Source organism: Salmo salar, chromosome ssa19 (genome assembly GCF_905237065.1).
Source record: "Salmo salar chromosome ssa19, Ssal_v3.1, whole genome shotgun sequence".
NCBI classification, from domain to species: Eukaryota; Metazoa; Chordata; class Actinopteri; order Salmoniformes; family Salmonidae; genus Salmo; species Salmo salar.
The window spans coordinates 37,164,237-37,179,370 of NC_059460.1; the positions used below are offsets into that span (position 1 = coordinate 37,164,237).

General features: G+C 44.2%; 1 protein-coding gene across 4 annotated transcripts in view; it reads left to right on the forward strand.

Moving 5' to 3' along the window:
- Positions 1–15,134, forward strand: part of slx4ip (SLX4 interacting protein) — a 125,298-nt gene that overhangs the window by 75,725 nt on the left and 34,439 nt on the right. For all 4 annotated transcript variants that reach the window (XM_045702277.1, XM_045702278.1, XM_045702279.1 and 1 more), the window contains 2 exons: positions 2,764–2,841; positions 8,634–8,725. In XM_045702277.1, the coding sequence (XP_045558233.1) occupies positions 2,764–2,841; positions 8,634–8,725 (170 nt within the window). The remainder of the gene's footprint in view (positions 1–2,763; positions 2,842–8,633; positions 8,726–15,134) is intronic.

Genomic DNA, 15,134 nt, shown 5'->3' on the forward strand with positions numbered 1-15,134 from the left:
GGGTTGTAGCTGGGCAGCAGCAGTTGTCTTCCAACAGTGAAGTCATCAAAGCCTTGACGTTATCCATCAGATTCTGGATGAAATCAACATGGTTGGGAACATCTTTGTCTCCCTGCGTTTGCTCCAAAAGTTTGGGGAAGTGGAGAAGTTCTCCCTGGAGATCATTCTTGAAAAGGCCCATTTTCTTCTGGAAAGCCCGGACTGCTGTTATATCACACACTGTGTTGTCTCGTCCCTGCAGCTTAACATTCAGTTGATTAAGGTGTGATGTAATGTCTGCCAAAAATGCAACTGTTTCCAACTTCTCATATTCCAACAACTTTGAAAACTGAGTTGCCTTGTCACTCTTTTGCCCTGCTGAGAAAGCTTTGATTTCTTCCTGAATGGCCCAAAAGCATTCCAAAACCCTGCCTTTGCTGAGCCATCTGACACTGTTGTGCATTAGTAGGTCATCAACTGGCATCGGCATCTGTCAGAACTTCTCGTAGCGGGTGGTGTTGAAGGGATGATAGCGGACGGTGTTCTCGTAGCAGGCGGTGTTGTAGGGATGATAGCGGGCGGTGTTCTCGTAGCAGGCGGTGTTGTCGGGATGATGTTGCTCTCAATAAGTTGATCCGTTTCATCATCATTGTCATGACCTCGGGAATACTCGTTTCCCAGACTGGCACACAGGACAGATTGGTGGATGACGCAGTGGTAAGATGTCAGGTCCGGGTGGTCCTCTTTTCAAATGTGCGACCAGTCCCCTCCATCTTCCTATCGTGGCTGGAGCTCCATCTGTGGTGACAGACTTCAGATCTAGCCCCCTTTTTGTCAGCATTCCTTTGATGGTCTCATGGATATCCTCTCCCTGTGTGTGCTTCTAGATTTGTTAAGGCCATTAAGGCCAACAGCTCCTCACAGAATTCCTTCTTTGTTTTTCGTTATTAAAACCTGACAAACACCAGAAGCTGGGCATTACCATTGGTAGCTTTTGATTCATCCACAGCGAATGAAATGCGTGGTGCATTCGGAATGGCCTCGTCAAGTTGTGAAGTTAAATCTTCAGCTAGTATTTCAGTTCTCATTGCTGTGAATCTGACTGGAATCTGTTTGATATTTTCCTTCAGCTCATATTTTGTGTTTACCTTCAAGCAAGGTGTCAGCCACTTCACACATGCAGTATTTTACCATCTCAGCTTCTAAAAATATATTTTTTTGTGTATACCCAAAACCCAAGCTTTCCTCAGTGAACACTTCATTGCACGTTGTTGGGCTGTCAGGGAATTGACGAGGACTTTGGTGGACCACTCATATTGTTTGGACCTCGTTTGTTCTCACCTCCGTGTTCAGGGGATACGTCTGGTCCAATTTACTATGCCTGGTGTCATAATGGCGCTTAACATTGGCACTTTTCACGAGAGCTACGGGACTCACTGCATCAGGCACATTGGTTTTGTGCTTGTTGCGGGGAGAATGAATAAATACTGTTCCGTCCACTCGTCTTTGAATATACAGAGGCAACTTTTTTTTTCTTTTTTTTTTTAACAAGCCATATTAACAAAGATGCTGATAACTACACTCCTATCTGTGATATTAACAGTTGAACAGCGGTCAAATCTTTCTGTTTCTTTCTGCCTGCTTGTCCCAAGGTTCAGCGGAAGATATTTGGATTAATGTGATTGGGTAAGACGTGGCCTTTTGTATTTGCATATAACCACACGATTGGATTAGACATGGCAATAGTAGAGGTGGGCGTTGCTTTGAGAGAGAGCGAGAAAGATTGGTGAGTTAGAGGCCACTGCACCCGGTTGATCTTTTTTTTTTTTTTTTTTTTTAAAGCTGTGTAAAAAATAATGTATTGACTTTTGTATTTAAAAAAAAAAATGCTATGTTGCCATGTCCGGATTGACCCTTCTCTGGGTCCAGGCCTGGACCGCGGTCCACCAGTTGAGTTTGGCTGGTGTAATGGTTAAAGTTGCCGCTTGTGGATCAGAAATTTGCGGGTTCGCCTCCCGGAGGAGATATTTTTTCACCATTCTTTCGTTTATAGTTTTGACAAGTACAAACATAACTTTAAGCTAAAAATGATTGTGACATAGGTAATGTATTGTCCATTGATCAGCACAGCAATTGATTAAACAGGACCATGTTTGAAACACGTGTGGTTCTGAGCATATGTCAATGTTAGACAGATAAGCTAACAATCAGAGAAATCAGGAATGCAGACAGGCTCTATCTGAGCTACTGTGTTCAACACGCCACCTGTTATGTTGGGAACCTACTGATCAATAAAGGATGTTATTATGTTGTTTTTTTTCCAATTACATGTTTTGCTAAAATAAAGGTTTAAGGAAATACAGGCATGCACAACATTACTACAAGACAAAACAGCTCAATCAAGCATACAAGCAAAGCTTGCTTTCATGAAAAAAAATTTAAAGCATGAAAAGGTAATGTAACGGGATATGTCTTACTGTGTTGTTTGAAGAATCCAATACTTTACCTTGCAAGCGGTACAAACCACATTATTGTGGAAGCACCTCCTGTAAGAGTATGAATTAGGCTGTTTGAAAAGGTTTGAATCCTAAGCAACCTGCCTACACATAGCTTCTGTAGCAAGTCAAAGCTGTGTGCTGGAAAACCTTGGTATAGCATGGGTCGAATAGGCATTGTGGTGCTCATGTGAGTTTCCTTTCTTTTTCAGCTCTAGACCAATGACTGTTCTCACTTAAAACATGTTTTTTTGTTTTTAATCTTATACCTGCTTGTTTTCTTTCACAGGGAGAAGAGTTAGCCTGGTGGCCAACTTTGTGAAGAGACATTTCAACCTGCGGTGTATTGTCAAGCAGCAGTATGGAGGTTGGTAATCACCTAGTTTATACCTGCAGTGTATTGTCAAGCAGCAGTATGGTAGGTATTCACGTATGTTATACCCAGGATGGTCCTCTTAGTAAGCAGTACGGGGACACTGGTAGGTATCAGGGTTGGGTGTCAAATTTCAATTCAGGAAGCACACTGAAATTCCTGTTCTCTTCAATGGTTTTTCAATGAGGACCATTTGGAATTGAAATGGGATTTGGTTTACTTTTTGAATTGACTGGAATTGAAAATGGTTTTGACCCTAACTCTGGAAGGTATATTAAATCATGTTCGAGGGTCGCCTCTTCTGTTGTGTCCATCTCACTTCTGTTACCATCTCAACACTGCAGTTCATGTAAGTAGTAAGCCTTGTCTGAACCAGAGCGGCCCATAGTACACCCCCCTGGACAGGACTCTAGTTCAGTTCAAGCAAACCCGTCATTTGCATTGCTTCAGTGCTGACTTGAAAGTATACCGTGTGTATATTGAAAGACTTCAGGAGGCGATGCTTGTACGTGCCCTTAAAGACCCTTGAACTCATAAATCATCTTTATGTACTGTACCAGTAAAAAGTTTGAACACACCTACTCAGGGTTTTATTTTTTACTGTTTTCTACATTGTAGAATAATAGTGAAGACATCAAAACTATGAAATAACACATATGGAATCATGTAGTAACCAAAAAAGTGATAAACAAATCAAAATATATTTTAGACCCTTTGCCTTGATGATAGGAAGGAGTTCCCACATATGTTGAACACTTGTTGGCTGCTTTTCCTTCACTCTGCAGTCCAATTCATCCCAAACCATCTCAATTGGGTTGAGGTCGGGTGATTGTGGAGGCCAGGTCATCTGACGCAGCACTCCATCACTCTCCTTCTTGGTCAAATAGCCCTTAAATAGCCTGGAGGTGTGTTTTGGGTCATTGTCCTGTTGAAAAACAAATGATAGTCCCACTAAGCGCAATCCAGATGGGATGGTGTATCACTACAGAATGCTGTGTTAATCATGCTGGTTAAGTGTGCCTTGGATTCTAAATAAATCACAGTGTCACCAGCAAAGCACCATAACACCTCCTCCTCCATGCTTCACGGTGGGAACCATACATGCGGAGATCATTCGTTCACCTACTCTGCGTCTCACAAAGACACAGCGGTTGGAACCAAGAATCGAAAATTTGGACTCCAGACCAAAGGACATATTTCCACCGGTCTAATGTCCATTGCTCGTGTTTCTTGGCCCAAGCAAGTCTCTTCTTCTTATTGGTGTGCTTTAGTAGTGGTTTCTTTGCACCTTTTCGACCATGAAGGCCTGATTCACGCAGTCTCCTCTGAACAGTTGATGTTGAGATGTGTCTGCTACTTGAACTCTGAAGTATTTATTTGGGCTGCAATTTCTGAGGCTGGAAATTCTAATGCTTTGCAGCAGAGGTAACTCTGGGTCTTCCATTCCTGTGGCGGTCCTCATTGAGAGCCAGTTTCATCATAGCTCTTGATGGTTTTTGCGAATGCACTTGAAGAAACTTTCAAAGTTCTTAACATTTTCTGGATTGACTGGCCTTCATGTCTTAAAGTAATGATGGACTGTCGTTTCTCTTTGCTTATTTGAGCTGTTCTTGCCATAATATGGACTTAGCCCTATTTGGTAAAAGACCATCTTCTGTATACCAACCCTATGTTGTTATTGGCTCAAACACATTAAGAAGGAAAGAAATTCCCCAAATGTACTTTTAACAAGACACACCGATTTAATTGGGGGGCTCCCGAGTGGCGCAGCAGTCTAAGCACTGCATCTCAGTGCTAGAACCGTCACTACATACCTGGTTTGATTCCAGGCTGTATGACAAATGGCCGTGATTGGGAGTCCCATAGGGCGGCGCACAATTGGCCCAGCGTTGTCCGGGTTATGGCTTGGCCGGAGTTGGCCTTCATTGTAAATAAGAATGTGTTCCTAACTGACTTGCCTAGTTAAATAAACATTTAAATTAATCAAATAGTATACAAATTGAAATGCATTCCAGGTGACTACCTCATGAAGCTGGTTGAGAGAATGCCAAGAGTGTGCAAAGCTGTCAAGGTAAAGGGTGGCTACTTTGAAGAATCTCAAATATAACATTTATTTTGTTTTGTTTATTACTTTCTTGGTTACTACATGTTTTGATATGTGTTATTTCATAGTTTTGATGTCTTCACTACAAAATCCCTTGAATGAGTAGGTGTGTCCAAACTTTTGACTGGTGCTGTATTTGTATATGCAAAGCAGTGAGTGCACACAATCTCCCTTTTGAAAGGTCTCTCCTTCACTTATTTTAACATCCTGACCCTACCTGCTATTGCCATGGGCGTGCTTGAGAACATCCTGCTGTTAAGTGTGTCCCTGGAGGGCCTCCTTAATCTGCCGTTAAGTTTGTCCCTGGAGGCTCCCCTTCATCTGCCGTTAAGTTTGTCCCTGCAGGGTCTCCTTAGTCTGGCGTTGTTTGTCCCTGGAGGGCCTCCTTAGTCTGACATTACATTTGTCCCTGGTGGGCTGTCTTAGTCTGGTGTTAAGGTTGTCCCTGAAGGGCCTCCTTACTGAGCCCGTAAAGAGCTGGGAGACCCTTTCCTTCTATAGGAGGGCTGTGAGACTGAGAATGTTACATCTCCATGGCCCATCTCCTGCCCCTGACCTTATTCATGGCACCTACATGTCCCCTTCCTGTTGGGACACTTTCATGGTCCTCTTCCTCCCAAATGGAATTCTTCCTCTTGGAACACTTTCATGGTCCTATTCCTCTTGGAACACTTTTATGGTCCTCTTCCTCCCAAATGGAATTCTTCCTCTTGGAACACTTTCATGATCCTATTCCTCCCAAATGGAATTCTTCCTCTTGTAACCCTTAATATTGTTTCCCTGAAGACGAACACTGTCCTAAGCTGACCCCAGACCTGTCAGTAAAGTTCATATCTGCCCCCTGAGGACTGCCCCCAAACCTGTCAGTAAAGTTCATATATGCCCCCTGAGGACTGTCCCCAGACCTGTCAGTAAAGTGCATATCTTCCCCCTGAGGACTGCCCCCAGACCTGTCAGTAAAGTTCATATCTTCCCCCTGAGGACTGCCCCCAGACCTGTCAGTAAAGTTCATATCTTCCCCCTGAGGACTGAGCACTGACATGTGAAAGGCTGAGTTGACAGATTCACTCAACAACTCACACTATTGAAGTCCCACTCCTTCATTTGAAAAACAACAGAATGGCAATCCAATGGGTACAGTGCATTCGAAAGTATTTATACCCCTTTTCCACATTTTGTTACTTTACAGCCTTATTCTAAAATGGACTGAAGTTTTTTGTTCCCTCATCAATCTACACACACTACCCAATAATGACAAAGCAAATACAGGTTTGTAGCAATTTTATAAAATAAATTAATAAAGAGAAATATCACATTTACAGAAGTATTCAGACCCTTTACTCAGTACTTTGTTGAATCACCTTTGGCAGCGATTACAGCCTCAAGTTTTATATATTTAATACATTTGCAAAAATGTCTAAACCTGTTTTCGCTCTGTTATTATTGGGTATTGTGTGTAGATTGATTAGGGGAAGATTTTTTTTTTAAATCCATTTTAGAATAAGGCTGTATCAAAATGTGGAAAACGGAAAGTGGTCTGAATACCTTCCGAATGCACTGTATATATCAGACATGGTCAACATGATGACTGTGTATTGTTCTGTTAAGCAATGTGGTTATTGTAATTAAAGTCCAGGTAGACTGGAGAATATTTATCTGACTCTACTGTTAATGTGTACAGTCTTGAGAGACAAGAAGCAGCCCAGCAGTTTGGCTTTTTTTGGGCCCTGGTGTACTTTACTTCCTGATGGATGGGCCCTGGTGTACTACTTCCTGATGGATGGGCCCTGGTGTACTACTTCCTGATGGATGGGCCCCGGTGCACTACTTCCTGATGTATGGGCCCTGGTGCACTACTTCCTGATGGATGGGCCCTAGTGTTCTACTTCCTGATGGATGGGCCCTTGGTGCACTACTTCTTGATGGATGGGCCCTAGTGTTCTACTTCCTGATGGATGGGCCCTTGGTGCACTACTTCCTGATGGATGGGTCCTAGTGTACTACTTCCTGATGGACGGGCCCTGGTGCACTACTTCCTGATGGATGGGCCCTGGTGCACTACTTCCTGATGGATGGGCCCTGGTGCACTACTTCCTGATGGATGGGCCCTAGTGTACTACTTCCTGATGGATGGGCCCTAGTGCACTACTTCCTGATGGATGGGCCCTAGTGTACTACTTCCTGATGGATGGGCCCTGGTGTACTACTTCCTGATGGATGGGCCCTAGTGCACTACTTCCTGATGGATGGGCCCTAGTGTACTACTTCCTGATGGATGGGCCCTGGTGTACTACTTCCTGATGGATGGGCCCTGGTCAACAGTAGTGTACTATATAGGGAATAGGGCCCTGGTCTACAGTAGTGTACTATATAGGGAATAGGGCCCTGGTCTACAGTAGTGTACTATATAGGGAATAGGGCCCTGGTCTACAGTAGTGTACTGTATAGGGAATAGGGCCCTGGTCTACAGTAGTGTACTATATAGGGAATAGGGTGCCGTTTTGGACACAGATGTGATTTGTAATTTTAAACTAAGTTGCTCCATATTATATGTTGTTGTTCACGTGGTTCTGAGCACACACACACACACACACACGGGGAGCATCTGTAAACTTTCTGTGGTTTGAGGGTTTTGTAAATATCTGTCCTTGCTAACCTAACCCTTAACTCACCCTGATTCAGATCTGGCCTTGCTAACCTAACCCTTAACTCACCCTGATTCAGCTGGATATCTGGCCTTGCTAACCTCACCCTGAATCAGCTGGATATCTGGCCTTGCTAACCTAACCCTGATTCAGCTGGATATCTGGCCTTGCTAACCTAACCCTGATTCAGCTGGATATCAGGCCTTGCTAATCTAACCCTGATTCAGCTGGATATCTGGCCTTGCTAACCTAACCCTGATTCAGCTGGATATCTGGCCTTGCTAACCTAACCCTGATTCAGCTGGATATCTGGCCTTGCTAACCTCACCCTTAACTCACCCTGATTCAGCTGGATATCTGGCCTTGCTAACCTCACCCTTAACTCACCCTGATTCAGCTGGATATCTGGCCTTGCTAACTTCACCCTGAATCAGCTGGATATCTGGCCTTGCTAACCTCACCCTGAATCAGCTGGATATCTGTCCTTGCTAACCTCACCCTTAACTCACCCTGATTCAGATCTGGCCTTGCTAACCTAACCCTTAACTCACCCTGAATCAGCTGGATATCTGGCCTTGCTAACCTAACCCTTAACTCACCCTGATTCAGATCTGGCCTTGCTAACCTAACCCTTAACTCACCCTGATTCAGATCTGGCCTTGCTAACCTAACCCTTAACTCACCCTGATTCAGATCTGGCCTTGCTAACCTAACCCTTAACTCACCCTGATTCAGATCTGGCCTTGCTAACCTAACCCTTAACTCACCCTGATTCAGATCTGGCCTTGCTAACCTAACCCTTAACTCACCCTGATTCAGATCTGGCCTTGCTAACCTAACCCTTAACTCACCCTGATTCAGCTGGATATCTGGCCTTGCTAACCTCACCCTGAATCAGCTGGATATCTGGCCAAGACTTCCATTTATTATATTCACTACCATAATGTTTGTGTATATATCATGTGTGTTTTCTCCCCAGAGGGGTGGGTGTGTGTGGGTGTGTGTGTGTATAATGTATGTGTGTGTTTTCTCCCCAGAGCTGCGTGTGTTTCCTGAGCGTTATGTGGTGTGTGTGAGCCGACTGGAGGATGTCTCAGCTAACCCGACCCCGGCGGTAACCGTAACCGTGGTGAGTGGCTGTTTATACTCCACTACTTCCTCTTCCTTCCAGTCGCTTGGCAACATCACCAGCACGGGGCTCTGTCTGTCTGTTATTATAGGGCTTCGTTGCCAAATACTGCTCCCACTTCCCACTGTATGTGCTGGAAGTTGTTAACTTAGATTGGCCCCTGGATGCGCTGCCAAATTGTGCGCCTGGGTCCCACTGGATGTGTCCCAAATGGCACCCTGTTCCCTATGGACCCTGGTCAAGGTAGGGCACTTTATAGGGAATAGGGTGCCATTTTGGATGCAGTATGTATATGCTGGCTTTGTTTATGTAGTGTGGCCCCTGGACCTGCCAGGGTTATTTCCAGGCCCCCGACCCCTACTCCCAGGGATGGGGACAAGATTGGGACAGAGTGTCTGAGGTTGTGGGTTCAAGGGGTTGTGGGGTGAAGGGTTCCGGAGTTTACAGGGGTCACACACCACTGGATCTGGGGTCCAGGGAGAGAACGACATCTGTTTGTGCAATCTTGTCACGACAATGACCATAGGGGTTGGCAAGACAGCAGAAACTGACCTGGGACCAGACTAGGCCATTCACTGAGACCAGGCTGAAAAGAGCTTGGCTACATTAAACCCTGGGAGCATTCTGTTTCAGGCCGTATTCATAAAGTGTCTCAGAGTAAGAGTGCTGATGTATAGGCTAGCACAGTCAGTGCAGGGTGATCTGTAGGCTAGCACAATCAGTGCAGGGTGATGTCTAGTGAGTGCAGGGGGATCAATAGGCTAGTACTGTCAGTGCAGGGTGATGTATAGGCTAGTACAGTGAGTGCAGGGTGATGCATAGGATAGTACAGTCAGTGTACAGTCAGTGCAGGGTGATGTATAGGCTAGTACAGTCAGTGCAGGGTGATGTATAGTGAGTGCAGGGTGATCTATAGGTTAGTACAGTGAGTGCAGGGTGATCACTAGGCTAGTACAGTCAGTGCCAGGTGATCTATAGGCTAGTACATTGAGTGCAGGGTGATCACTAGGCTAGTATAGTGAGTGCAGGGTGATCTATAGGTTAGTACATTGAGTGCAGGGTGATCTATAGGCTAGCACAGTCAGTGCAGGGTGATCTATAGGCTAGTATAGTGAGTGCAGGGTGATCTATAGGCTAGTACAGTGAGTGCAGGGTGATCACTAGGCTAGTACAGTCAGTGCAGGGTGATGTATAGGCTAGTACAGTGAGTGCAGGGTGATCTATATGTTAGTACAGTGAGTGCAGGGTGATCACTAGGCTAGTACAGTCAGTGCCAGGTGATCTATAGGCTAGTACATTGAGTGCAGGGTGATCACTAGCCTAGTATAGTGAGTGCAGGGTGATCTATAGGTTAGTACATTGAGTGCAGGGTGATCTATAGGCTAGCACAGTGAGTGCAGGGTGATCTATAGGCTAGTATAGTGAGTGCAGGGTGATCTATAGGCTAGTATAGTGAGTGCAGGGTGATCTATAGGCTAGTACATTGAGTGCAGGGTGATCTATAGGCTAGCACAGTGAGTGCAGGGTGATCTATAGGCTAGTACATTGAGTGCAGGGTGATCACTAGGCTAGTACAGTCAGTGCAGGGTGATCTATAGGCTAGTACATTGAGTACAGGGTGATCACTAGGCTAGTATAGTGAGTGCAGGGTGATCTATAGGTTAGTACATTGAGTGCAGGGTGATCTATAGGCTAGTATAGTGAGTGCAGGGTGATCTATAGGCTAGTACAGTCAGTGCAGGGTGATCTATAGGCTAGCACAGTGAGTGCAGGGTGATCTATAGGCTAGCACAGTGAGTGCAGGGTGATGTATAGGCTAGCACAGTGAGTGCAGGGTGATGTATAGGCTAGCACAGTGAGTGCATATGTAAGAATATGTGGGTCCATTGGGAAAGGAACCAATGACCCCGTAGTTGTTAGTGCCTGGCTCTTACCAACTGAGCCACACTGGACCACTGACATGTATCCAACACTGAGGGAAATGGTACCTTCTAAGTACGTGTAGTGCCTTCTAAGAACATGTAGTACCTTCTAAGAACATGTAGGCCTAGGCTAGGCTCTGAATATTTATCTGACTATAGTTGGTAATGTGAGAGACCACCATTCCTTTCAACACATATATTTTCTCTCACACAAACTCAACACTTTGTCTGGTCTGAGGGAGATTCACATGAAGGTAGTTTCCTATTCAGAAGTCATGTACCTTCATTGATTTGATTCACATTCAGAAGTTTGGGGGAAAGATGTAGCCGTGAAGGCTAGTCAGTGTAGGAACAGCTGTAGTCAGTGTAGGAACAGCTGTAGTCAGTGTAGGAACAGCTGTAGTCAGTGTAGGAACAGCTGTTGCTAGTGTAGGAACAGCTGTTGCTAGTGTAGGAACAGCTGTTGCTAGTGTAGGAACAGCTGTAGCTAGTGTAGGAACAGCTGTAGCCAGTGTAGGAACAGCTGTAGCCAGTGTAGGAACAGCTGTGGCCAACCGTAGCCCTACCGTTCAGAGCCCATGCTGTGTGACACACACGCTCTCTCCCACGTCATATGACCTTTCTCTTTAGTTATTTTGTGTCCAGTCATGACCGAGACAGACATAGCGTCTTCCAGAAACTAGTTCTCATTTGAACCCGATCTGCCCTCCCCAGAGAGGACTGTGGGAAATCAACGAGGAGCCTCATTCTCACCTTGGCGCTGACATCAGAGACCACGGAGGATGTCTCTCTCTCTGTCTACCTCCCAAATGGCACTCTATTCCCTATATAGTGCACTACTTTTTACTGGTTCCCTATGGTGATACAGTGCACTATAAATGGAATAAAGTTCCCTTTGGACTCTGTGTTCCATCTATCTACCCCATGATCGGGGTGTCTCCCTCGCTGTTATTCTATCAGGGATTTTGCTATTGTTTCTCTTTACTCTGAGTCTCCCAGTCTCTCCCACTACTCTGTCAGTCTCCCAGTCTCTCCCACTGCTCTGTGAGTCTCCCAGTCTCTCCCACTGCTCTGTGAGTCTCCCATTCTCTCCCACTGCTCTGTGAGTCTCCCAGTCTCTCCCACTGCTCTGTGAGTCTCCCAGTCTCTCCCACTACTCTGGCGTTGAATGAAAGCAACACTTGTAATATTTTCAGTGGAGCGAGAAAGTTGAGACGTCAGTGAAGAGTTCAGATTGTGTAAGGCCCCAACCTTTTCCAGCTGAAAGAGAGGGAGACAGGGAGGGAGACAGGGAGGGAGAGAGGGAGAGGATGCACTTCTCTAGTTCCCCTCAGGATCTGGTTCAGACAGGCAGACTGGAGAGGAGTGGAGGGGACTCTTGTGGTGGAGCTCTCGGTTCCAATTAAATTCTGTTTAACGGGCTTTAGTAGCATGGGAGAAATATGTCTACATTGCCAAAGTAAGTGAAATAGATAATAAACAAAACTGAAATAAACAATTAGAAATTAACAATAAACATACTTTCACAAATGTTTCAAAATGGAACATTGACATTGAAAAATTATACAATGTGCAAGTAGTTGAAGTATGAAAGTAAAATAAATAAACATAAGTATAGGTTGTATTTACAATGTTTGTTCACTGGTTTCCATTTTCATGTGGCAACAGGTCACAAATATTGCTGCTGTGATGGCACAATGTGGTATTTATTTATCAAGATTGGATTTGTTTTCAAATTCTTTGTGGGTCTGTGTAATCTGAGGGAAATATGTGTCTCTATGGTCATACATTTGACAGGAGGTTAGAAAGTGCAGCTCAGTTTCCACCTCATTTTGTGGGCAGTGTGCACATAGAGTACATTCGCAAAGTATTCAGACCCCTTCACTTTTTCCACATTTTGTTACCTTACAGCCTTATTCTAAAATGGATAAAAAATAACAAAAATCCTCATCAAACTACACACTACACCCCATAATGACATATCATAGAAATGTTTGCAAATGTATTAAAAAATCGATACCTTAAGTATTCAGACCCTTTGCAATGAGACTCCAAATTGAGCTCAGGTGCATCCTGTTTCCATTGATCATCCTTGATGTTTTTACAACTTGATTGGAGTCCACCTGTGGTAAATTCAATTGATTGGACATGATTTGGAAAGGAACACATCTGTCTATATAAGGTCCCACAGTTGACAGTGCATGTCAGAGCAAAAACCAAGCCATGAGGTCGTAGAGCTCCAAAACAGGATTGTGTCAAGGCACAGATCTGGGGAAGGGTACCAAAACATTTCTGCAGCATTGAAGGTCCCCAAGAACACAGTGGCCTCCATCATTCTTAAATGGAAGAAGTTTGGAACCACCGAGAGTCTTCCTAGAGCTGGCCGCCCAGCCAAACTGAGCAATCGGGGAAGAAGGGACTTGGTCAGGCAGGTGACCAAGATCCCGATGGTCACTCTGACAGAGCTCCAGAGTTCCTCTGTGGAGATGGGAGAACCTTCCAGCAGGAAAACCATCTCTGCAGCACTCTACCAATCAGGCCTTTATGGTAGAGTGGCCAGACGGAAGCCACTCCTCAGTAAAAGGCACATGACAGCCCGCTTGGAGTTTGCCAAAAGGCACCTAAAGGAGTCTATGGGAAACAAGGTTCTCTGGTCTGATGGCTTATACAAATGTAACGGGCTTCCTCACAATTACCTCATTACAAATATTCTGTCTTAAACAGGCATGACCACTTCCATGTACACTTGAAATTAGAACACGTTAAATAACATTAACCCCTGGTCGGGCGACATCCAGCGAAAAATCCTATCGCCATTAGCATAACAAAATTTAATATATATATTTTTTCCAAATATAGGACTATGTTATATCGTTTTATAGATACACCTCTCCTGAATCGAACCACGTTGTCCGATTTCAAAAAGGCTTTACAGCAAAAGCAAAACATTAGATTATGTTAGAGGAGTATATCGTAAAAGTAGCCACATAGCCATTTTCCGACCAACCACATGCATCACAAATAACCAAAAAACAGCTAAATGCAGCACTAACCTTTGACAATCTTCAGCAGATGACACTCCTAGGACATCATGTTACACAATACATGCATTCTTTTGTTCGATAAAGTTCATATTTATATATAAAAACAGCAATTTACATCGGCGCGTGACGTTGACTAACTATTTTCCCTCAAATGCATCCGGTAAAACAGCGCTACAATTTACTAAATTACTATTCGAAAACATTTTTAAAATGTAATATTGTCATTCTAAGATTTATAGGAATATTTCTTGAAAGCACCTGTAATGCCAGATTTAAAAATAACTTTACTGGGTAATCACACTTTGCGATAAAAGGGGATGCGATACTCAGAAAAATAGGCTACCGTTACAGGTCAGCGCCATCTTGGAACAATCGCATATCAAATCTACTCTTGTATACTATTGTCAATAATCCCTTACCTTTGATTATCTTCCTCAGAAAGCACTTCCAGGAATCCCAGGTCCACAACAAATATATTTTCGTTCGAAAAAGTTAATCCTTTACGTCCCAATAGCTTGTTCTTGTTAGCGCGTTCTGAAGGCTGCTCCAAAACTTCCGTCGGCTGCGGGACTACTCTTTCAATAAAATGCATTTTTTTTTTAATTTAGGTTCGTTCAAACATGTCAAACGTTGTATAACATAAATCTTTAGGGCCTTTTTCAACCAGAGCTCCAATAAGATTCAAGGGGGACGATTGCATTGTCTTTCAAAACGTTTCAAAAGGGGAGGGTAGCCAGGGGCGCCGGTGTCATAATGGTGATGGCCCTCCTCATGTGACCACTTTCCACAGTCTCTCATTCAGTCAGTTTTCACAGTAGGAGACTCAAACCACTTTGTAAAGACTGGGGACATCTAGTGGAAGCAATAGGAAGTGCTCAATGAACCATTGCTCACGGTGTGATTAATAGGCAAAGTGATGAAGTTGAGTCCGCAATTCAGAATTCCACATCCTGTTACGATCTGTCTCGGGGTTTTGACTGCCATATGAGTTCTGTTATACTCACAGACACCATTCAAACAGTTTTAGAAACTTTAGGGTGTTTTCTATCCACAAGTATTAATTATATGCATATCCTAGCTTCTGAGTTTGAGTAGGAGGCCGTCAAAAATCGCTGTAGCGCCCCCTATCCTAGGCGACCGTCAAGAGGTTAATAATGAATTGTTATGTGAATGGAACCGGCGAATGGCGGCAACCTGGTAACATATAGCGTTGTGCGAAAAGGCAAACACGCTCCTGCTGCTCAACCCAAATGACGCAGGCAAGACGGAACACGGAGCTCCGACACAAAGTGAGGAACAAACCAAAGCATTAACAGAATGAAACCGTTTCTAGCTCGTTAGTGTTTATAATGACAACGTTTCACTAGCTTACTGCTAACAAAGAAATCTTAACTGTCGCTAACTGCTAAGAAATGACTATACTGTAGCTAACTTCTAACAAAT